The sequence below is a fragment of the Triturus cristatus genome, chromosome 8 (genome assembly GCF_964204655.1).
Source record: "Triturus cristatus chromosome 8, aTriCri1.1, whole genome shotgun sequence".
In the NCBI taxonomy this organism is placed as follows: Eukaryota; Metazoa; Chordata; class Amphibia; order Caudata; family Salamandridae; genus Triturus; species Triturus cristatus.
Window position 1 is genome coordinate 819,673,649 of NC_140591.1, and position 23,154 is coordinate 819,696,802.

Sequence of the window (23,154 nt, forward strand, 5' to 3'; positions counted from 1 at the left end):
TGATTGTTTATGTGCAGGAAGGTGTTCCTTCCTGCACATAAACAATCAATGAAAAAATAAAAAAAATTCAACTTCTATGTGTGCACATAGAAGTTTCAAAACACCATTTCAGATTTTTTATGTGCAGGAATGGACACCTTCCTGCACATAAACAAACATTCCCCTCAACGCAGGCACCCTTGCTCTATTGTGCATGGGTGCCTGCGTCAGCGCATGGCAGCAAATTGTGCGCTAGCGCAGGGGAAAGCAAAGGGATCCATCAAATCATTGTAGATATGACGCATCCCTGTGCCAAATGGCTTGCGGCACTGAGCTGCGTTAATTCCTTGTAAATGAGGCCCAGTGTTTCTAAGCCCTACGAGCACACACTCAGCCCGGAATATTCTCGCAAATACCAACCGTGCATTTGTCGAGTGTTCAATGTGCTAGTCTTGTTCTAGAGTCTTACTGACAACTGAAACACAACGCTCCTCAGCATTGTGTGTGTTGCTGATCTCTTCCCAGGCCTTTTTAGCAGCACTTTGTGTGTGTACCCGAGCATGGTTACCTTGCTGGAAGTACTGAGTGAGAAGAACACATAAAAAGCCATAAAAAAACTAGAAAACATGGAAGAACATCAAGAGAATATACACAACAACACACAAGCTACCGATAAAGGACAATTTACCAGCCGCGGTCGGTAGTAGGAGTAACTGCAGGGCGGTGACGTGGGGAGGAGGAGGGGCAGGGTGGGGGGTAGTAAACTATGGATTACGGAGGTTTACAGGTAAGTTAACATATAAATTAATAAAACGCAACGCATCGTATTTGGAGATGCAGTGCATGCAACGAAATTCGTTTTATTAATTTATATGTTAACTTACCTGTAAACCTCCGTAATCCATAGTTTACTACCCCCCACCCTGCCCCTCCCCCTCCCCCTCCCCACGTCACCACCCTGCAGTTACTCCTACTACCGACCGCGGCTGCAATTTACATTCCCTGGATACAAAAAACTGGAAGTTTCTCTAAGCTGTAACTTCACGGATGAGGAAAGGTCTACATACTTGGTAGACACAAAAAATGGGTGCAAACTCAGTGCTGGATCAACTGAAAATGCTCAATCTATTGGACACTCCACATGAGGGAAAACATTTAAGAGCTGGGATATGTTTAATAAGCAACAACCTACATGCACATTCTCTTCATATGTTCCATCAATGTCCAGTATTATCAAGATGGTGGAAGGAAGTTAACACCAAGTTAACCCCTTCCCTGCTCATGACGGAACCACTCCGTCATGAGCCATGGTTGCGCTGTGCTCATGACGGAGTGGTTCCGTCATGCTGCGTCCGTTGGCCGCTGCTCCGCCCACGCTGCGCTAATTCCCCGCCTGTGCGGGCGATTAGCGCAGCGGGCGGACACGTGACGGAACTACTCCGTCATGAGCACAGCTCAACCGTGGCTCGTGACGGAGCGGTTCCGTCACGAGCACAGCGCCACCGCGCTGCCCCCAAACCCTCCCCAGCGCCGCGGCGGAATTCCTGCCGCGGCGAAGGGGTTAAGCTTAAACCTAAACAGTGGCGTGGCAAAATAAATGCGCTTCAATCGTACCACAAAATGCCCACAGCTAGGGTAAACAAGTGCGGCTACTACGAAGCTTACAAATTGTCAAAACATATATTTTAGATATTGCAAAATCTCAAACAAGCCGCATATCACCACTTGGCTTTTAGACAAAGCATATGTAGCCATAGCTGAAAACCTATAATTTAAAGTCTTAGGGCCTCATTTATGAGAAGTCACGCATCGCTGCGTGAAAGCAGCGATGCGTCACTTCTCAGTGCGCCCTCCTTGCGACACCAATGATGCGTCATATTTATAATATGACGCATCATGTCGCAAGGAAGGACAGATACGTCAGTATAACTGACGTATCTGTCGGCGCAAAAAGTGGCGCATTGCTGGAGTTGTGTCGGAAGCATGATGCAACTCCAGCAATGTTCCTTTCACACGAGGCAAGCCCCATGTGAAAGGGCCTGCGTCACCCTTACGCCTGCCATGAGGCAGGCGTAAGGTTTTGACGCATTGGCGTCCTAGTAGTGGCGCAGCGAAATCTCATAGATTTCACTGCGCCACTCCTACGACCCTTTCTTGCGGGGGTACGCCCACCCTGCATACATTATACCTGGCGCAGGTATAATGTAGCGCAGGGGTTTACGAAGTGACGCATCTTCCTAGATGCGTCACTTCGTAAATATGGCGCGACATGGCGCATGTTTTACGCCACTGGTGCGTCACAAAAAGTGACGCATCGGTGGCGCAAAAGTGACGCAGGGGGTCATAAATGAGCCCCTTAGGTTAACTACAGTACCTGAGTTGTGTGTGCAGTGCTGGGCAATGAATTCAACTACAATACATGATGTCTAATTCAACCGTCATTTCGACATTCGCATCTGTGCGTAAGTAAATATTATTGAAGTGATATTGTCTCTCTTTGAAAGTTTTTTTACTTAGTTAACAGTTCTTTGATATACATTAGTTGTATTAACTTGCTCCTTTTCTCTCTGTGGTTTTACCTGGTGTTGGTATTGCTTATAACGCACCTTGTGTAGTTTGACAATGCATAACTGAACGCTGGCTATTTTGCTAACGAATGGAAGGTTTTAAATAAACAAAATTTAATTACAGTAAAAAAAAAATCTCCAGATAATTGTCACCAAGCATGTAGCCCTCCAACCGAGAACAGCCAACTGTAAAACCAAAGGACAAACCGTAATGATAGCTTGGGTTGTGCTTCCATTGTCAATTTCAGACACATTCAACTCAATTCGGATTTTAATCAAATAAGGTACGCAACTATACATGTCAGTACTGGCCGCCTCTTGACAGAGGTGCAGCCATTTCACCTGCACAGTGACATCACCCAACTTTAGCTGATCGAATCTAGACCATTTCATGATTTGTTTTATTTATTCTAAATTTGGGAGTCAATTTCAATTCAATTTTCAAATTTTTATTCGGTCTGATGAGGCCATAAAAGTACATTAAAAATTCAATACAAATCAATCACAACACTTATGAGTTAAAACTATTAAGCAGTCGATTAAAATGGTTGAAAAGAAAAATGCTATTAAAAACTCCATGATACAGCAGATGACAGGTTCAAAACGGCGAACAACGATGCAGTTCATATTCAGGAATTCGAGGTGCCAAAATACTCATATCATATCCTGTCGGGGCCAGAAAAAAGTGAAACAAAAACCTCAAAAAAGGGTCAGCTATGTACTCCCTTTTGTCGCGGTAATTGAAAGAGGCATCTCTACTTTACCCCAACTATTGAAAGTCGGTCCAGCACATATATCTTTCTGAACGTAAACTAAAACAGACAGTTAATCTCCTTTAAAGCATAGCAGCTCGTGTTGGTCATTTTAAATTGTCCAACATGCTTATAACAAGTAAATATGCTCGAGAAGTGTAAAACAATAGAGGGGCCTCAGGGCAATTAGCCTATCACAGTTTTTCTAACCGGAATGGTAGCTTTCAAGAAGGCACAAACATGATAGCAAATTTCAAGCGGACCTAGAAACTGTTTTGGGAGTCTTTCTAATAGAGGTGCAGCTCATGCCTTCAAAAAACACCCATAGGGTGGCTTAACAAAGACTGTGAGGGCATAAGATGGTTGGGAGGGCGAAGTGGGACGCCAGTATATTGCATAAAAATATCACATATATTTGCTAAGATATCCACTTTTAAGTGATTATGATCATCTGGCCGGGGATATATGACGTAACAATGCGAGTCATTACAACGCGTGCAGTTCCATCGCAATTGTTACAACGACTGCGATGTTACCACGCTATGCCATTACAACGCAAGTCTTTACATCGACTTGCGCTAGATGGCGTGCTAACATTAGAAAAGCGTAATTTACTATTCAAACTCCAGTCCACTTAACAGTAGGGAAGGTGTTGGGATAGTAAACTACACTATTTGTAATGTTAGCACGCCATCTAGCGCAAGTCGATGTAAAGATTTACGTTGTAATGGCATTGCGTGGTTACATCGCGTTCGTTGTAACGACCACGATGTAACAGCATCGCGGTGTACTGATTGCGATGTTAACGATGTTTCCCTCTGGCCGGTGAAGATTGGTGAGAGGATTGGAGCGGTCATTCAGATGGCGGACTGAGCAGGTTGTTTTTCCCCTCAGCTCTCAATTGAGGGATTGCAATTTTAGGGCTTATTTGAGGTCATGGAGAGAGGAAGTAGTTAGTGGCACCAGAGACACAGTAGTAGAGACACAAGGATGGCTGCATAAAGAACACATGGCAACACAGTAAACCAATAGAAACCCAGCAAATAGAATACGTCACTTGTCGCCTTTTAATTGACACACCTTAGCCAAAGACATGTATTGCACATTCTGACCCACAGAGTTAACATATAATCTAAAATAACTAAATATAACTGCGTTAAAATTACCCGGCGGGCATCTTGCCACCCACTAGTCAGTACCAGGAACACATACGAACCGTATCAAAATATTAGCATGCCTGCATGTCAGGGAAACATGGTCGTCAAGAGTAAACACATGCTTGGTTCACAATTGCAATGCTAAAACAGGATTTTCTATTCATTTGAACACAATGAGCCCATCATATTTTTGTGTGTGCACAACTGCTGCATTCATTTTACCTTCCAGCTCAGAGCTCAAACCACTGTAATTAAATAATGAATGGAACCCATGAAGCTATTGAATTGTCAACAAGCAAAGACACCAATACATTTACAAAAAAATGGCGCCGCACCATCAGCCATTTTGCTGTGCCAGCTGTGTCATTTTGAAAGCAAAGGAATGCAAAATGGCACATCCGTGTGGTTTCCTCTGTGGTGGCGAACAATCGGCATCATGTTGCAAGGGTGCCTGCATTGCAAGGATGATTGTGCTTGCGCACAAAGGTGTCCCTTTCATTAATGGCATTTTCCTCGTTTTATGTGCATGCTGTAAATTGCAGCACTCAAAGAAAGAGGAAAAAACAGGGGGAAATATAAGTATTTCTCCTCATTGCGCCACTCCTATGCCTCCTCTAGGGAGACGTAGGATCCAGACGCATTCCCAGCTTTACAACACTTTGTAAATCTGGGGATGTGTCAGGTTCCATGGATGTTGCACGGAAGCACCCACAGCAACAGCCATGGAACGCTCCTTTCACGCAGAGTAATGCATGAAAGGGGCCCTTATTTACAAGGCCCTGAAAAGTCACGCAGGGTGACTTTACATGGCCTTGTAAATATAGACAGGCACACTGCGCCACCGATGTGTCAAAAAAAGTGACGCACCGGCGATGCAATGGCCTTGTAAATGAGGCCCTGAGAGGTTGTACCATTGGTTGATGGGTTCGTAAGTGGAGCACGAAAGGGCATTCCACATCAGAAAAGGCATTCTGCAAGACGACTTTGTTAAAATCAGGCAAAAAAGAAGGGAATAGGAGAACAGGGGGAAGGGGAGGACAAACAGTGATGCAGTGAGCGCTAGGTAAGTGGCTTTATTTATTTATTTATTTGTTTATTTTCTCTATTCCGTCATTTGTCACTTACCCCCCTACCCCCACCCACCCCACTGCACGGGCCACTACTGGTTACAGAGTCTAAGTACATCTGCAGTTTAAACAAGTAAGATGAAAACTGGCTTTCATGCATCTAATCTCTTTTTTTCCAATGAAAAGTGATTAGCTCAAAGGGAATACTAAAGACAACAATTTTCGTTTTTCACACTATGGGTCACTACTGGAAAGATTGATTCTCTCTACATGTTCTACACATTCTGATCTACAGCATTTTCTATACTATAACTTACATTAAATTGACTAGAATACTTTTACAGCACATTTGTGACTGCTTTATGGTGTGTTTAATTTAGAACTACAGATTTTGCTTTTATTACACACGTCTACATGTATACTGTTTTTATTATATAAAACAGGAACTCATTCATGATTTAAACAGTTTTTGAGAGTTGTGACGGTATGACTATGTATTATAAGGAGTAAAATACTGTCTTTCATATGTTAAAAGAATATTGAAAATCACCTCAGTTTTCCATAACCTTATAAAGGAGTTCGCCTACAGCCTATTTTCTCTATAGGATCATGGAACTCCTCAGTGGATTGCAATATCCTTATAATCTACGGCTCAAGGTATCTTATCCCACATATAATATAGTCTATTAAATTCACTGGGTACTTTAATCGCATATATCGTTCATTCTGCTATTTCATCTGCCAATCATAATTTGTATTTCATGTATTTTTTTCTTGCTAGCCTTCTGTAAGATAAACTGATTAGTTCCACTAGAAGCATAAATTCACTTTACTGTAGTTGGCTGCAACGTTACAACTACTAATATTGTAAAACAGTATGTACAAAGACGCCATCATTACCAGGAAGCCTAAAATGGAGCCATCAGAGTTACACCTTTATTGAGAAAAAGCAATCACAATACAGATGAAAGACCTACTTTCCATTTTCTTGTCGCCATAAGTACACAAGGCTCAGTGGCTTCTGCATTATACATGAATCATTCTGGATACAGCTTTTTGGTGTATGACTGCCAGTTCACAGTAGTAGTAGTCAATCATGTTTATTGTAATAATCACACAGATTACAATAAAAATATTTCACGATCATAAAGAGAGTGTTGTTAAAAAGTAGCTAAAGTTCAGTATACTGTAAGTGTGCAAGGTCGCACCAGACGTTGTGTGCTGTGCACCGGTTTGAGGAATACTATTCGGAAGAAAATGGCACCAGTCTTAAGCACACGCCACATGGTAATGAACATACAGTGCCCTGTGTACTGCATGCATTCTCTAACTCTGGCTTCTAAGGGCTTATGGGTAATGTGCATGCACACATCTGGACAGCATATGCATACCTATATGTTTACGAAGCGATGTTGTCGGTGAACCAATTTGTTTTCATCAAACCAAATTAGTTCCCAGACAGAATCAGTTTGTAAATGTATATGTAGTAGACCCAGAGACTGAGCATTAACGACAGGACTGGTCTGGGAACCCAAAGCAGCCCTGGCGATTCTGTCAGACCAGCCCCGCCCCACTTCCTAGGGTGGGGCAATGGAGGGCAAGTGTGAAGCACTGCTGGCTGTTTTCATTACTAGCGGCTGATATTGGAGCACCTCTGCAAAACCGGCCCCCATGAACAAAACCAGCTCCCACCTCTACACAACTGGCCTCCATCCTTCCAGACTCCTCGAGAAACATCTGATCCCCGCTACAGCCAGTTTGGCCCGATTACCGGGCTTCCCCATGTAATTTAACACATTTTTTCATGTGCAAACCTAGCCATAGTGCGGAAGAGGGGCAGGTGACTTAGAGGGTTTCTGGGCCCGCATGCCACTGCCAACGACCTACATTGAGGTGTACGAAAAGTCCACCACCTCAAGGGTATCAGACATTGAGTTTATCACTCCAGGCCTATACTCTTCTGTTGTAGGGGTATGCATATAAACTAATAGGATTTGATATTTTCCACAGAGGTACGCCTCCATACACACATGAGAACCCCCCCATTGAAGTGATTGCCAGCGTCTCATAGCGATTACTTTAACGCAAAATCTAGCAACTGCATTTCAAAAGAGAGTGAGTGACATCTCAAGAAAGGTTAAGAATTCCTAAATGGGATTTGCACAGTCTTTCACTGGATCCACAAAATGTTCTGTGAAGTTCAGTTTACCAGGGCCATTTCAAATCCTACATACTGAAGAGTAAATGTGATCTTGCATGGATTACAGGTAGATTGTCAGTATATTTCTATGGTTTGTGATCATTTTTCATAAATAAATGATGAAGTATTAAGACTTTCAAAAAGTGGGAATTAACTCCAAAAATGCCAGCATGGAATGTTATGATTTCGTCTAAAAAGTGTTACCTGATGGTCTGCCTAAAACTAAGGCCAGAAACAAACAGCTGACACAGTAGTCCTGGTTCGGCGCTCAACCAGGGAATGGGGGCCTGGGCATGTTCTCCACACAGGCTGTAATGCAGCCTGCATAGAGAACAGGGAAAGTGCGCATGACTGTTTTAGGCGGCCCGAAAATGCCGACCAAACAGTCATTGCGCACTTAGGAGTAGGCAAACCACTCCTCTTCTGCCCTGCGCTGAGAGCAGAGCAGCCTGCCAACCAGCCCGCCCGCAAAGGAAACATAAAATGATATTAACTCAAAGTAATGATCATTTTATATTTCCTTAACTTTGCACTGCTCAAAAACAGTGGGGCGACGCTTCTCCGCCATAGCAGGGGAACCGCCACTGAAGAATTATCCGGTTTGCCCCAGTAAGTAAGCAATTTCACACTGGTGACCGGGCAATTTTGCACCAGCATTTGCATTCAACAAACAGTGCAACATGTAATTTATGGTGAGAGCAAATGTCATTTTCCACTAGTCAGTGAGTGCAAATGCCAGTGCAAAACTACTCAGTCAACAGTGAAACATTGCACAGTCACAAATCACTGCATGTTTCAGGCCTGGTAGTTCCACACCAAGCACCTCCTGAATCCACGTGCACATGCACTATTTTGATTTCTTCTTCTTTTCCCTACTATCAACAGTTCAATCGCCATCTGTTTCCTGAGAAACCAGACTGCTCCTTAACATGCAAACCCTAATTGACTATTTGTTTGAAATGATGACATATTTCTTTAGGCCATCCTAAAGCACTTACAACCACCACTTTGCTCCTTTGAAAGACTTCTTCAAAAGACTCCTTAGCTGTTCAGCAATCCTTCAACATATAGAAAGCCCTACTTCAATTATAACACACCTGAATTGGTCCTTTGGAACCAAGTGTAATTTTTTTTTTGTTCACATTGGTAGTGGCTCCTACAGTAACAGCAGCTTTAAACCAGGGCCAAATTTGTTGAACGTTTTCAAAATCTTCTAACATTCATCAACCCCTGTAGTACTTCCAATTTCCACCTCCCCAACCCCATTGTTCTTGAGAGGTAATCAATAGTCATCTACTTTAAAGAGCATTTAATCATCCACAAATATTTACTTTCAAATAAAATCCTTCTTGGAAAGTCAAGAAACCCTCATCACATTTCAGCAAGGCTTTTTGCAATGGAAAATTCGCAGCTGCAAAAAAAAAAAAAATCTACAAACTGTGAGCAGCAACAGGGCTTGATTTTGCGGTTACCTAAACCTATTTCACTTCGAAATCATCATATTCAAGGCTTCCTACCCAAGTACGCCGGATTCGAACAGGCAGTCTCCTGTTCACAAAAACTAATAGATTGCTCCTTTTCACCATGCACCCAAAGAAATAATTACACCCGTTGTCATTCACAAAAGGATGAAGGAAATTGCTATATACAAGCCACAAAGGTTTCTATCGCATATTTACTCACAGTGTGGAACAATCTAGGAAAGCGAGGTTTTTCTCTTGTATAATGTAACTCGTAAATCTTCACTGAAATGCCTTCAAGTCAAGAAGGGGGGTTATACAGGCAGGACCAGCTAAAGTGTGTGCTGACTTGTAAATTGCAATAATGTAACCACCACTGGGCTTTTTACTACATAGTCAGATTGAGGGGAAAAAACTCGAAATTTGAAATGTAATGGCTGATAATCCGTTCCGGCACCCATTACAGGCGGGCTAGTATCCAGACAGGTATTTTCGTCCTGTGGAACAAGCGATACTATTGGCATCGGCAATTCTGCACACATTACCGCTGATCACAAAGTTTAGCGGAATAACGGGTCTAGTGGAAATTGCTATTGTGTATTAATTCCTAAATGTTTTCCTCCATTGGCAGCTGGAGTTTCAGGCAAAGAGAGTGGCAGATAAAAGTCCACTTTAAAACCCCCAGCCTTGTGGCTTAAGAAGGAATTAAAAACATGGCTCTTCCAACAAGCATGATTTGACGCTTAGCACTGTGGCAAGTTGCCTACATTCATTGCCGGGACACTCCTTGGAGTATGCGTGCGCTTTATAAATCTCAATCGTCATCTGTGGTGGTTTTGTGGCTCTTGTAATCCTGATGGGGCTAGTAACGATGGTTATCTGCCCCATTGGGATCGACAGGTCACTCCTAGAGATCAGGGCCGGACTGGCCGTAATGGGCACCGGGCAATCCCCTGGTGCGCCGCACGGGTGGGGGCCGGTTTTGGGCCCCTGGGGCCGTTTTTGTTACAGGGCCGTTTTTGCAGCATAGCTACAAAATCGGCCCTGTAACAAAATCGGCTGGAAACCGGCCCTGGCAAAGAGCTCGGCGGCACCCCCAACCCCCCCCCTAGGAGGGTTGGGGGGGGCGGCCGAGCACTTTACCAGGACAGGTTTTGGTTCCCAGTCCAGCCCTGCTAGAGATGCCCTTGTGCTGTTAACATTCATTATGGCTAATTCACAAAGCTTTCTCCTGCAGAGACAGCCGTGGTCCCTGCAGGTAAAGGCGGAGTGGCCAGGTAAGGGGGGATTTCGAGGGATTATGCAGAGTGAAAATTAAATAAATAATTGATTTTCCCTTCGGATCGTCCCTCGAAAAATCCCCTTAACTGGCCCCACCGCCCCACCGCTGTTACCTGCACAGATCGCGGCTGTGCAGAGAGTAGGGTGCATGGCTCACTAAAGAACTAATGGAAAATGTGTGGTAATGTGAAGAACTGGTAAGTGTGCTACTGAGCCCAGTGTTTGCGGTATTACCCCAAATGTAGCTTTAACCCCTTCAGTGCCCGCCCCTTTCCCCGCCCAGTGCCGGCCGTTGCATTAGCGGGCGGGGTCTATGACGAGCTGGACTCGTCATGGGCACAGCGCCACCGCGGCCCATGACGAGTCCAGCTCGTCATGGGCACTGAAGGGGTTAAATGGGGAATAATATTCTTGGTTTTCCGCATTCGAAAGTTGCAAAATTAACGCTACCTTTTGTCTAGTGCTAAAGGGCATGGTTTTCCTATGATGTGGTGCAGTTATACCCAAACTGTTCATGTGGGAAGACTGCATTCCCCTGAATATGCAATTCATAATAAATGGGGGGTAAGCCGCCAGTTGCATATTTAACAACATTTGTTGCACTTCTAACCTTCTCTAAATGGTGGCTTCAATATGTTCTAAATGTGTGTGAGTATACTGCTCTTACACAATTTTTGAGGGGAGGGAAAATGAGGTGTTTAACTTGGAAAGTTAGAAAGACAATGAGTATACAATGCAACCTTGATTTACGACAAGACTGTAGTAAATTTAGAGGGACTTATAAATGTTTAGAGTAGACGTGCCATTTCTACATGTATCTAAGTAACTAAGTAACACCCAAATGAAAAAGGCATAGATTTTATAGTTTGTCTCAAAATTGCAATAATCAATGAACAATTACAGGAACTTTGTAGAAATGAATGGTACGGCCCAAAAAATGTATGATTTTGGAGGAAATAAATCATAATTTATAGTTTTAGAAACTAGTCTTTTTTCCAGTGAAATGAACAAATAGACCACAGAGGGTCTGAACACTATTTGCTCCCTAGCAGATGAGAGCTTCAGAAATAGCGAGGTTAAAGTAAACTCTTTAGTAATGAATTACATTCTATACTAGTTAATGTATCTGCTTCACTCTCCCCTTCCCCTTCACCCAGGTATCCAGACCGCACCTTAAGTGCATTACGCAAGCTCGTTGAAGAAATAGAGTGATGTGCCTTGAAGCATCATTATTCCTCATTGACTTACCTCATGGAGATTTGGACAAATGTATCTAATTGATTGAAAATGCAATTTGTGAAGCGCTGACTGCACAATTCCATTATGTTATTTTACAGAGAAAAGGAACATGTGTCGCCAAGTGAAACCCATCGCCCCTGCAGACCAAGTGAAGATAGAGGCTCTGCGACACTTTCTGAAAATGAGAACCAATGGATCAGACTCATTTTTAGGGCGGCCATGTTGCACAGCTCTTTGTTGTCAGCCAGTGTTGTGAAGCCTTCATTACTATGTCTTGTTTCCCAACTTTGTGCTTTGGAGCATGTATATCATCTGTGATACTAGTGCTGTTGACCAAGAATAATGCGGAAATCCAGAGACCTCCTAGTAGACACAAACTACGGAATGCTAAATGCTTCAGGTCACGTGTACCAAGAGCAAAGCATCAGAAAGAATGACGGCCTCCTGCAAGTCTTGTCTTTCCGAAAGCATCTGAGGGAATGCCTGCAACAACGATGAGTTAGGGCTTGATCTCAGCTGATGGAGGATTTAGAAGATATGCAAAATCAAGATTGTCAGGTGAAGAGATTTGGAACAGCACTTGGAAATGAAAGGGTGGCAATCCTCTACCAAAGAACTTCAGAATTATGTGTGAGAGCTTAGAGGTGGTTTCTCATGGACCTTGCTAGACGAAAAATGACTGTCGGAGCACATTACCAAATTTCCGCAACATATAACGTGACAGGGGCTGAAACAGTTATAGGGCCATGAAGCTTTTAGGCATTCACTTGTGATCTCTTGCTTACAAGCATTAAGGGCAAAATACAGTTGGGGTTCATGATATCCAAATGAATGACATGGAGATATCTTTACGTCACATTTGACATTGATGGTGGTCATTTACAAATTCGTTGGATATTCTGAGATCCTGGTTTGGTGCAGCCCTGGAGTCCCATCAGCTAATACCCATTCACAAACTTGCCCCACTTGTTCAGAGGAAATACAGTCATTAGTAAGGTCCATCTTAAGGCACAGCTTTATTAGCAACCTGATGAGATGATAACATACAAGCTGACTAGTGATTCCCTTCCAACTCTACAGTTATACTCACAAACATGTCATCACTACAATGAAGGTCTGACGAGACAACATGCTTCCCATGGCTTATAAAAAAAAGTAATTGCTACTGTTAGGTTGTCAGTCAACAGTAACCACCTAGATATTAGGGGTGGTTGATAAATTCCACTCCGCCGGCTGAGTTTGCAGACTTTTAGCCACTGCGCGTTATGCTTTTAATGCGTCACTCCTCGTTACGCTTGCAATGCGGAGTTCCATCCGTACTCCGCCAACCGCCGCATGGTGGAGTTTTTTCTTGTGTGCAGCTCCCCGACAGTAAGTTGGACAGCATGAGGGAGAATTAGCATCTCCAAGCCCAATTTACGGGCACTAGGAGAGCATCCGGCGAGATTATTCCAATGTGGACAGTTGTGACTGATCACAGTGAGAAAGCTGCCGCTCAAGTAGAAAATCTACTCGAGCTGCAGCAAAGAAGCAGCGCCCTCTGATACACCATATGGTGCTGTTAATGCTGTTTTGCAGGACGGAACAAGTTCCTGGTGCTAATAAATCACTGCATGCAGCGCGATGTGCTGATTTACGCCTGTTTGCGGAATCTTGCAGAGTTTTCATGTAACTGCAGAATTCCACAGTGAAACACTGCGACTTATACCCACCTCTACTAGATTTTCCAGAAGTAGCTCAAGGGAAATGCAAGTGAGGTGCCAGTGAGGGTAGTGCTGTATGAGAGGAGGATGGGAGAATGGATTAGGCAGGTGGAATCAGATCATTTCCAGACATAAGTGTAGTCTTGGAGATTGGATGAGCGGTAGCTTGCAATGGAATGTGCAGTTAGAGTGCATGTAGGCTTATATTACGTTAAGATACAGAATGGATTAGATGTTCATCTATTCATTGTTTCCAGTCCATAACTCCTATATTTTTGTTTATCGTAGTGTTAGCTGAATCCTCTCTAGGAGCAGGTGAAACATCTTCAAAAGGAGAAGATGGCAAATTGAGGGATTCCTGAAAGAATCAACATATATGGGGTTCTTCTCATTGTATCATGGCTATGAAAACATAGCATCAGTTCAGAAAAAAAATTGCTAATGCAATTTACAGGATACATAGGAGCAACAACATGGTTAGAAGCAATAGTTTCTTACCAGTGGAGAAGTGTGGCTCAATGATTAGAGCGGCAGACCCTGATGCAGAGGTCTAGCCCGGGACCAGGGTTCAATTCCCCGCGTCGGCGGGTCTTGGGCTCAAAAATTCCACGGACCTGATAATTCTCGCCTTGGTGCCTATTCCAATCATGGAGTCCCACTCTGCAACTCTGGGCAATAGCTTGCTTAATCTCCACAACGGCCCCCACAACGCTAAGGATGCCTGGCCTCCACCTTGGGGGTGCCCAGAAGTGGACGCCTCACAGGGAAAGCCAGGATGGGTTCCACAGCGGTATTTGTACAAGCGCCTTGAGACCCTTGCGGGTGAGTAGTGCGCTATACAAGTATCAATTTACATTTACAATTTACATTTACCAGTCACTCAGTAATCGGATAAGGGCAACATAGATTATGTTCAATTCTTGCCTAGCATTAAACCTGAATCTCATACTTACTTCTGTCAGAGGTTTCAACTCCCCCAAACCACCCACATGTTTGGTAGATGGATATTGTTAAAATCTCCCTTCACCGCAATTGTCCTAATGCCGTCGTGTATGGTTGTATCCAAGTTATGGCCTGAGGCTTTATTTCATAAAGTCAATTTAAATGATTTGATTGGAATGTGACCCACCAGTGTTCTTGGCTGATTAGATCAATGAGATACAATCTAAGTCTAATCAATGCACACGATGCACTGGATTACATATTTCAGCACTGAAGATAACCCGAATGATGAAAAGTCATCAACATGAGCCATATGCAATGGCTCATGGGATTACTGAGGTAGTTTACCTACAGAGGGGGGAGCCCTAGAACTCAATACCAATTGCATAACAAGGGTGTTCGGGTCCCTAATACAAGCAAGTAGAATGACATCTCACCCCCTGCTCTGCTGCAGGATAGTAAAAGACAGGCGAAACTGAGCTGCTATGGGACCCTCAGAACCCGAGACCTGGGTATCACTACACTTGCTGAACCAGCCACTTCAGAGGGATGAGGCTGGGATGAAGAAACTAGTATGGGTATGAAATAAATGTGCTTGTATTCATATGTAGTAGATGCACAGAGTGTATGTAATATGCTATTTATTTCCATTGTTGAGAGTTCACAAGAGGTGAAGCCTTGGGTGGGCCACGATGCCCCTCCTCTCCTACAATAATGGAAATAAAAATCATATTACACACTGCACATCTGCGCATATGGTTTATGCCATGCCATTTTTCAGGAGTATTTGTTTTCTTTTTAAAGATATTTAACAAAAACATGGATCTTATGTGCTCCATCTGTCAATAAGGTAAAATCACATTGAAGAGGCTTCCTGCCTATTAAGAGTTTGTTCTCTGTCTAAAATAATTGTAACATGCAATCTGTGAGACAGTAAGCAGTTTTACTCAGTAAACAACGTTTACCACGAATCTTTTTCCCCGCAGGGAATCACAACACGGTTGTTACAACGACCGAGTTGTGATTCCGCATACCATTACTCCGCAAATCGGAACAACGACTTGCGGAGGGGGGGAGGTGTTGGATTTAAAATCCAACACCTTCTCTATTGTCCGCACAGACTGGAGTTGGAATAGTAAATTATACTATTCAAACATCCAGCGCCCCCCTCAGCAAGTCGTTGTTCCGAATTGCAGAGTAATATTATGCGGAATCACAACGCGGTCGTTGTAACGCGTTGTTATTCCCTGCGGGGAAAAAGAATGCGGGATAACATAACACATTTGTTTTACTCATATCAATTTCTCTCTAGTGTGTCGATTAACTGGAGTTTGACCTTTGCACTGTGGTAATAAATGTGTCAATCAGCATTTATTAGTACAGTTGCTCTAAAATACATATGCTACTGTGCTACATTTATTTTCATCATCATCGCACTGAAGATTCTTCTCCAACAGGCTGTCCTTTTTCATGTTTCTATAGTTTGTTAAACGCAGTGCTTTAAATGGGCCGATACTGTCCGGTACGGAGTACCGGCACTTTTTTAGTTTGAGAGGGAGAGTACTGGCACTTCTCAAGAAAAGTGCTATACCTTTAATTGAAGAGTACCGGCACTTCTCAGAAACAAGCAGGTACTCTGGTACAGAGTACCTGCACTTCTATTACTCCATTTCAAGCACTTGTTACAAATCATGATGCTAATTGTGACAGAGACAAGAAAATATTCTGCCATTTGTAGAGACCCTACGGTTTGCCTCTGAAATCCTACTTCAGGTGTCCATCTAAAAGTAATAAAGTAGTAAAAACACAACAGTAATAAAGGAACCTGCTTCTGGCTCTGAAGAGTTGGTGTTTACCTTAAATCCTAAATTCCTGACATTGACTGACCTGTCATTTCATTATGTTTACATGTTTACATTCCAGAGCATCCCCAGATTATGTAACCTTATGTAGCAGTGGTTTCAATGATTTACATTGCTCCAAGGATTTAACTGGGATAAAACAGCGGAGGGTCTCTAAAAAGTGTGTGGCCTCTGTAACTAAGGGTGTGTCTTAAACACATAAACTACATTTCTGTAATTATCATTGTGTGCCAACTGACCGGCATTTTGGCTCGCCTCTGAGTTTACTGCTATCACATTCAGATTTATCACACAACAACAGACATGCACCCAAAACTAGCCAGGACTATTGGCTTTCTCACTGTTCAAGATAAATGGGTAACAACAATGATATTTTTGCAAATCAATGGTATTGAAAATGTTTCAATTCTGCAATTGTGAGTCTGTGAATTAAACATGACTGATGCCCGTGGTAGGGTAGCAGTCTCCAGAGTGTGTCAGTAACTCCATGTCTGCATATCTTCCACCTCATCTCTTTCCTTTCAGCACCCTCTTTTTAACTTTGTCTTGAATGCATTTCCTCACATCTCCTTCACTTCACCACTGCTCAAACACTCAACGCACCACTCAGCTGTAAGCAAAGCATTTTCTTTTACTTTCGCATTGTCAGTATTTTGACAACTGTTTACAATTGCACTGAATCACAATTGCAACCGAAACACGTGACCATTGCACTGTGAACTCTAAAAATAAGCTTGGGATTGGATGACTATGTATTTTAAACATCTTTTTGACTGACAGACAGGCACTGTGAGAAACTGGCACTGCCTTTAGCCTCAGTGGCAGCGCTCTCATACATGGCCCTTTATAAACACGTGGAGGCGACTCAGCTCAAAGTATGGACCATACAAGTATAATGTGCTACACACAAAAAAAGAAACACAATAGCCTGAAAATCGCTAACACTCTTTGGGAACGCAAGATTAGGTAAAACGTGAAATTTAAACAGGAACTATGTAGTTTACAGGAATTACCTTAAGTTTTCTTAAGTCATAGTTTAGCAATTGAATACTGTTTTTGCCAAGAAAGTTAAGGACATCAATATAGGGCTCGATAAGGACTTGTTTCAATTTTCATTTTAATTACTAATGGATATGAGACCTGGAAGGACTCAGCCCACCTAAAGCCCTTCATGCTTTCATTTCTCTCTCCTCATATATTTTGGCGGGTGTCTGATTGGCCTCGTCTTTGCCTTCAATGCAAAGCACATGCTGCCCATAGTTTTCAACTGGGTCAACCATACTGCTAGTGTTCCTTGTTGTTCTAAGCTCATGCTGACCTTCATTCACTTCAACCAGGGTCTCCCTCAAAAACTCATTGCTTCACCCACCTTGGACTCAAGAGGTCGACAAATATCTAGTCTATGATAAAAACTATTGCTTCAGCTTACGTTCTGTTACTGTTTTAAAAATGCAATCATATACATGCTTGCCAAACATACTATTCTGGTCAGGCAGGCCTTACTAACAGGTAGAAGTATCCACAGTGTGACTATTAGACGTGGGGCTGGGGGGGTTGAAGAATATTTGGAGTCCCTACCCCTTTAACACCTGCTCCCGGCTAGTTTATAAATAGCAAAAGATGTTAGTGATGGCCCATTACAGAGGGGCTTACAGCCGCTCATTTTTTTCATCTTAAAACAAAGCACTGTTATCAGTACAATGCTTCTTTTGGCCAGAGCTAGCCCCCCCCCCCCCCCCCAATCACATGAAGCCCCTCCAGCAGGAACTGATTCACTTAAAAATAAAAAGTCAAGCTATTTAATCCCCAGATATCCTCTTGCAGTTCTCGCAGAGGCCTATTTTGTTCAGGGAGTAAACCTGGGTACCATTTCGGAGTTTGAAATCAGTGTGAATAACAGAAGCAAGCTCTATTTTGAGTTTCTGACGTTTGCCATGCGTTGTGATTACTGGGGACATCCAGCATTTCCCACGTACAGCATCTCTGATGTTCAACAGTTACTGCTGAGGCACGTGCAAAAATGAAGCAGCTACTCTGCTGGTAACGTCACCGCAGACACCATGCCGGGCGCGTGGCAAACCTGCAGGCTGCACGCGCTGCATAGAGAGAATGTGAGGGTGGCGGGAAGCAGCCCAGCCTGACCTGGCCTGACAGGAGGAGAAGCCTGGGGGGTGTTCCCGGAAACCTCCGGACGGCTGGGCTCGGAAGCGCCAATGCTGTTCACTGCTTGCCACAGTTAATACACTTTTTTAAAATTATTATAAGCAACAAATACGTGTGCTTTCCTGCGCCAAGTTCAAATAAAAAAGCGTCAAATACAAGCAAAATTGTCAGTTATATTTTTTATTTTGAAAATGGCTTGATTATTGACCAGAATACTAAAAATTGTCACCAGGATACCACCAGGACACATCCTCGAGGCTTCAAAACAAATCAAACCTATTCAGATGACGCGTTCTTGTTTGCAGTTGACGTCAAGTTCCTGACAAGTCGATGGGGGTTGTTTTGATTTGTGAGGGGTTAACTTGGATTCTGACCTCGTCCGCGTCAATGTCTCCCAGTGACCAGTGTGCATGGGAGGACCTTCTGCACTGGGCTCCTGAAAACACTGCAACAGACACGGGTGGTACTGGCACAAGTGGGCCGGGTGGCCACCCGCCTTCCACGTCACGTGAAATACACCAAGCCCCTAAAATATGTAATACAGATGGCGAGCATTGGCATCTGTCACTTGCTTGACATCTTGGTTTATACCACGCTGAAATGTGTGAGTCACCCTCTATTGTTGGCGGGGGTGGCGGTGCAGTTACACATGAAACAGCAAGTGTGGTAATAAACGGGTCTGATTAACAAATGAAATGCTAAATGAGAGGGGACGCCTGCACAAACTGAAGGGATAACACGTTTAGGGCACATTCGTTCATCAACCGCGACCCTTCTCTGGTGGCCATGCAGCATTCTGGGTACACAATGGGGGATGGGCGCCCACAGCTCTGGAAACACTGCAAACAGAGACTCTGGCATATTGTTGAAAATATGAGCTGCATGCATGGCATGTTTTGTTTGAAAAAACAGTGTTTTTATTTGAATCCACCAGCAGACACAATGTAGTGTAACGTAATATGTGCTGTGTGTGATTCACATGTATGAAGCGCTCTGATACCAAGGTGTCCTGGGGCTAAACAGATGTAAAATGAATGCACGTTGGGGGCTGATTCGTAATGTTGCATCTCTCTATACAAAGAAGGCAGCAACCCTGGGGTTCCCGCGGGGATCCGTGCTTCCAGGCCTGTCGCTGCGCGCTCTCATACATGCCCCAAAGGCTCAATGTTTACACTGATCTTCCACCGCGAGGGAAGTGAGGAGGACCCGAGGCCCTCTCTGCCCCCCCCCCCCCCCCCCCGCTAGGGTGAGAAAGGGAAGCCCCCACAGCCAGCCCCGGGTCCGCCGAGCAGCCCCGGCTCACTGCGGTACCCGGGAGTGTGATGTCAACAGCGCAGTATGTGCATGTGTATGGATTCCTCGCCGCGCATCAACAGGCAACATGTGCCGCGCATGCCACGCATAATGGCCCCGCGCCTGTCAACACACAGCGTCCCCTCCAGCAGCCTGCCTGCCTTCCTCCTTGGTATTCTGAGTAACTCTCTCTCGCTTGCTGCAGAACCGTCAGGCACATGAGAGGACGTCGATGTTTGGCTGGCCGAGATTTATTTTGAGGTAAAGGTGAGAGAGCATGAACCCCCCTCAGGGTACGAGTACACAACGAAATACAACGGCCAGTGGCCGCAGTGACGGCGGGGGGGGGGGGGGGGGGGTGCCTGTCAAAGAGACACAGGCAACTATGATCTACTTCACTGCAGTGCCAGCGTCGGGAGGGGGGGATCCTGTGCACTGCCTGTGTCTGGCCTGACCGAGGGTCACCCCGGAGCACCAAACCCCCCACCACACACATCAAGCCTGGATCAGCTGCAGAGGCGTGCTCGCGAGGGGAGGCCCAGCCATAAACCAAGGGGGCAGCTGCACTGCAGAAGCACACTGCCGGCGCTGGAAGCAGGGGCACCAGCCCCCCACCCAAACCCTGGGCTCACCGCTCGCCCAAAGCACGCCGACCCACTTATCATGCCAAGACCAGCGTGGACATGTGCTCCACTCCCAGCATCCGTCATTTGATGTCACAGGTGCCATCCGGCCTCCCCCTCTCCCCCCGCGCACAGCCCCCAAAGGAACCTTCCTGTTTCAGCCGCATCGCAGCAAAGCAGCGCAGCCACTGCATGCTCACCGGCACACATCTACCGGCATCAGAGGAACACAATTCTCTCAAAAATTCCACAGGCTTTTCACGCTGTCTTCCTCATTTGATTTCCAAACAGACCACCTCACTGTAACAGAACATCTTGTCGATAACTCCGCCGCTAGTCACGAGACACCAACGCCAGCCACAAGGTTACACATTTAAAAAACAGAGATGCAATCTGTGTTTAACGACAAGACACCTAATCACAAAAGGGGAGCATTTTTTGCAACTTAATCACAAACTGGTGCAGAATATCTGTGCCACGGGCACGGGAAGGGCTCGTCTAAAATGGCCTTGAAGTGATTTCTATTGGACATTCAAACGCATCGTTGACATTTTTTTTTCCAAACGGCATGCAAAGTTTTCTGATTTCTAGAAATCCTGGCTGTCCCCGGGGCATACATTTGTTTTGACTCTCAGCACACACGCCTCAACCTTCGCTAGCCGAGACAAGTGTGCAGCAGCCTGGCCCGTAGGCCCACCCTCTGCACCCCCGCCCTCGCTTCGACCACGGGTCCAGGGCACCCCAGAGCCCCTCAGTAAACATGTACAAAGGCAGTGACGTGCTTTGCATGCATTTCGCTTACCACTTGGGTTCTTATTTTTCTTAAGACTCTTGCCACAAAGACACTGCAGCATATGCGTTCCTTTGCTGAAAATGTTCCAAAGAAACCACATTGATTTGGGCGAAAAGCAACCCAACAGCCTAGACACCCTGAGGAAGAAGAAATCCTTGTGGTTGCATAATAATGGCTTGAGATCAGTGGTCCTGAACAGGGGCACCAGCTTCACCATAGAAAACGGTTTGTGTTTCCTATGCCTGCTCACTTGTGTGTCTCGTTTTTTCTCCACCTTCTCGCCTGACTGTTACCCTTTCAGAGACTTCTCAAGCTCAGAGCCCCACTTTTGTCTTTTATTTTCCCATCCAGCGTTGTGGTGTTATGCCTTTGTTTTTTTAGCTCAACGCTGGCAGTTTCAGCCAACAGCGGTGCGAATCTTCCTTCACCAAGAAAGCATCCCAAAATGGAAAAAAATGTAGCCACAAAGTGTAAAAGTGCGGATTCCCAGAAGGAGAGGAGATCGAAAACTAACCAAAGGCCAGAAGGAGCAAAACAAGACCCCAAGGTGAAGACCACAACATTTGCTGCCACACTTGGATTCCCTGGGAGGTTCAGAGGGGATGAGGGAGGACATGAAAAGGAAGGGGGCGACGCATCTTAGAGGGAGACCGTGGTGTGTGTGGACGCCTCCCTGGGTGAGGAAACAGGTACAATAGGCGAAATAATACAGGCGGGAGCCAGATAACCTCGCGAACCCCTGTGGGCCCGGGCTGCTGTGAGTGTGGAACGTGAGGGGCTTGCAGCATTAGTGCCGGCAGCAGGGGTGTGATAGCACTGCCGCGGTTCTAGGGTGCTGCCTGCGGTGGGCGCTGCTCGGGGAGGGGGGCTCCCGTGCCTGTCCTCGGACTCTCTCCCTGCTCCTGGTGCCGCGGCCGCCGGGGTGCATTGGGCTCTGGCAGCGGTGAGTAGCCTCCGCCTGCCTCCTCTTCCTCCTCCGCTCTCTGATGCTTAGCTCGCTGGTGCTGATGCTGCTGCTAACCGCCGAGCCCGGCTCTGCCTCTCGGGCGGGGATGCACCGGGGGGCGCGGGGCGGGGGCTGCAGGTTGGCTGCCTGGGAAGCCGAGGCTCGCCTGTGACGTGCGGCGGGTGAGATGCCTGAGCCGGCCCGGCGAGGGCAGTGTCAGCGCTGCAGTCTTTCCCGTTCCCTCCCCTCCCCCTGTCTGTGCGGTTCCGCTCTCCCCCTGGCTGATGCTGTAGCCTCCTCCCCCCAGCCCCTCACGCAGGGTTGCCCTGCACTCGCCGTGGTGGCCACCTGAGCTGTCCGTCTCTCCAGCCCCCCCACACCTCACAGAAGGAGATTGTGGGTCGCTGAGGAGACGCCTTTCCTGGAGCAGGCGGGCTAGTCATCGTGCACTGAGCTACTTCCAAGTTCAAATATTACTAAAGTGTGGGGGAGTCGCATTTTCCGACCCCTCAGTGGACAAACTGCAAAAAATGTAATAACTAAATGAACCTGCAGCAGTCTTCTTCGCACCTGTTGCACATCCAGCAGAGACTGACGCCACTTGTTTGAGAAGATAATGCCATTACAGTCAATGGAGGCTCGGTTAAGAGGACGAAACAGGTTTACAAAGAAAATCACCTAGTTCAAGCCTGTTATCTTTTTAGGCGCTGAAGAGGATAGAAAAAGGATGCCTCTGACGATGACGTGAAGACTTTATTAAAATCTAGTCAAGGTATTTGATGCGCCTGGTTCTGCAACAGGAGCTAGGCCTTTCAATGACATCAACTCTCCTTTGGGGGTGTATGATGGAACCACACATACGATGATACAGCATGCCTTAACAATGGCGTCTTTACCACGACCGCGTCTTTACTATGCATTCATTTACCACGCATGCCTTTGCAACAAATTTATTTGTAAAGGCATGATTAGTAAAAGCATATGAGTGGTAAAGGTTACACCCCAGCCCCCTGCCCTGAGCCCTAAATCCCGTCCCCCAGCCCTGAAAATGAGCCCAGGCCCCCGCCCTGAGCCCTAAAAACTGGCCCGCGGCCCACCGCCTTGAGCTCTGAAACCGCCCCAGCCTT

The 23,154-nt window shown here is 45.4% G+C and overlaps 1 protein-coding gene across 1 annotated transcript in view; it reads right to left on the bottom strand.

Moving 5' to 3' along the window:
- FGF14 (fibroblast growth factor 14) overlaps nucleotides 1-22,197 on the bottom strand; it is a 1,410,348-nt gene extending 1,388,151 nt beyond the window's left edge. Inside the window, exon 1 of the mRNA XM_085622269.1 lies at nucleotides 21,091-22,197. Coding sequence (XP_085478395.1) covers nucleotides 21,091-21,298 — 208 coding nt within the window. The 5' untranslated portion in view covers nucleotides 21,299-22,197. The remainder of the gene's footprint in view (nucleotides 1-21,090) is intronic.
- Nucleotides 22,198-23,154: the final 957 nt, after the last annotated feature.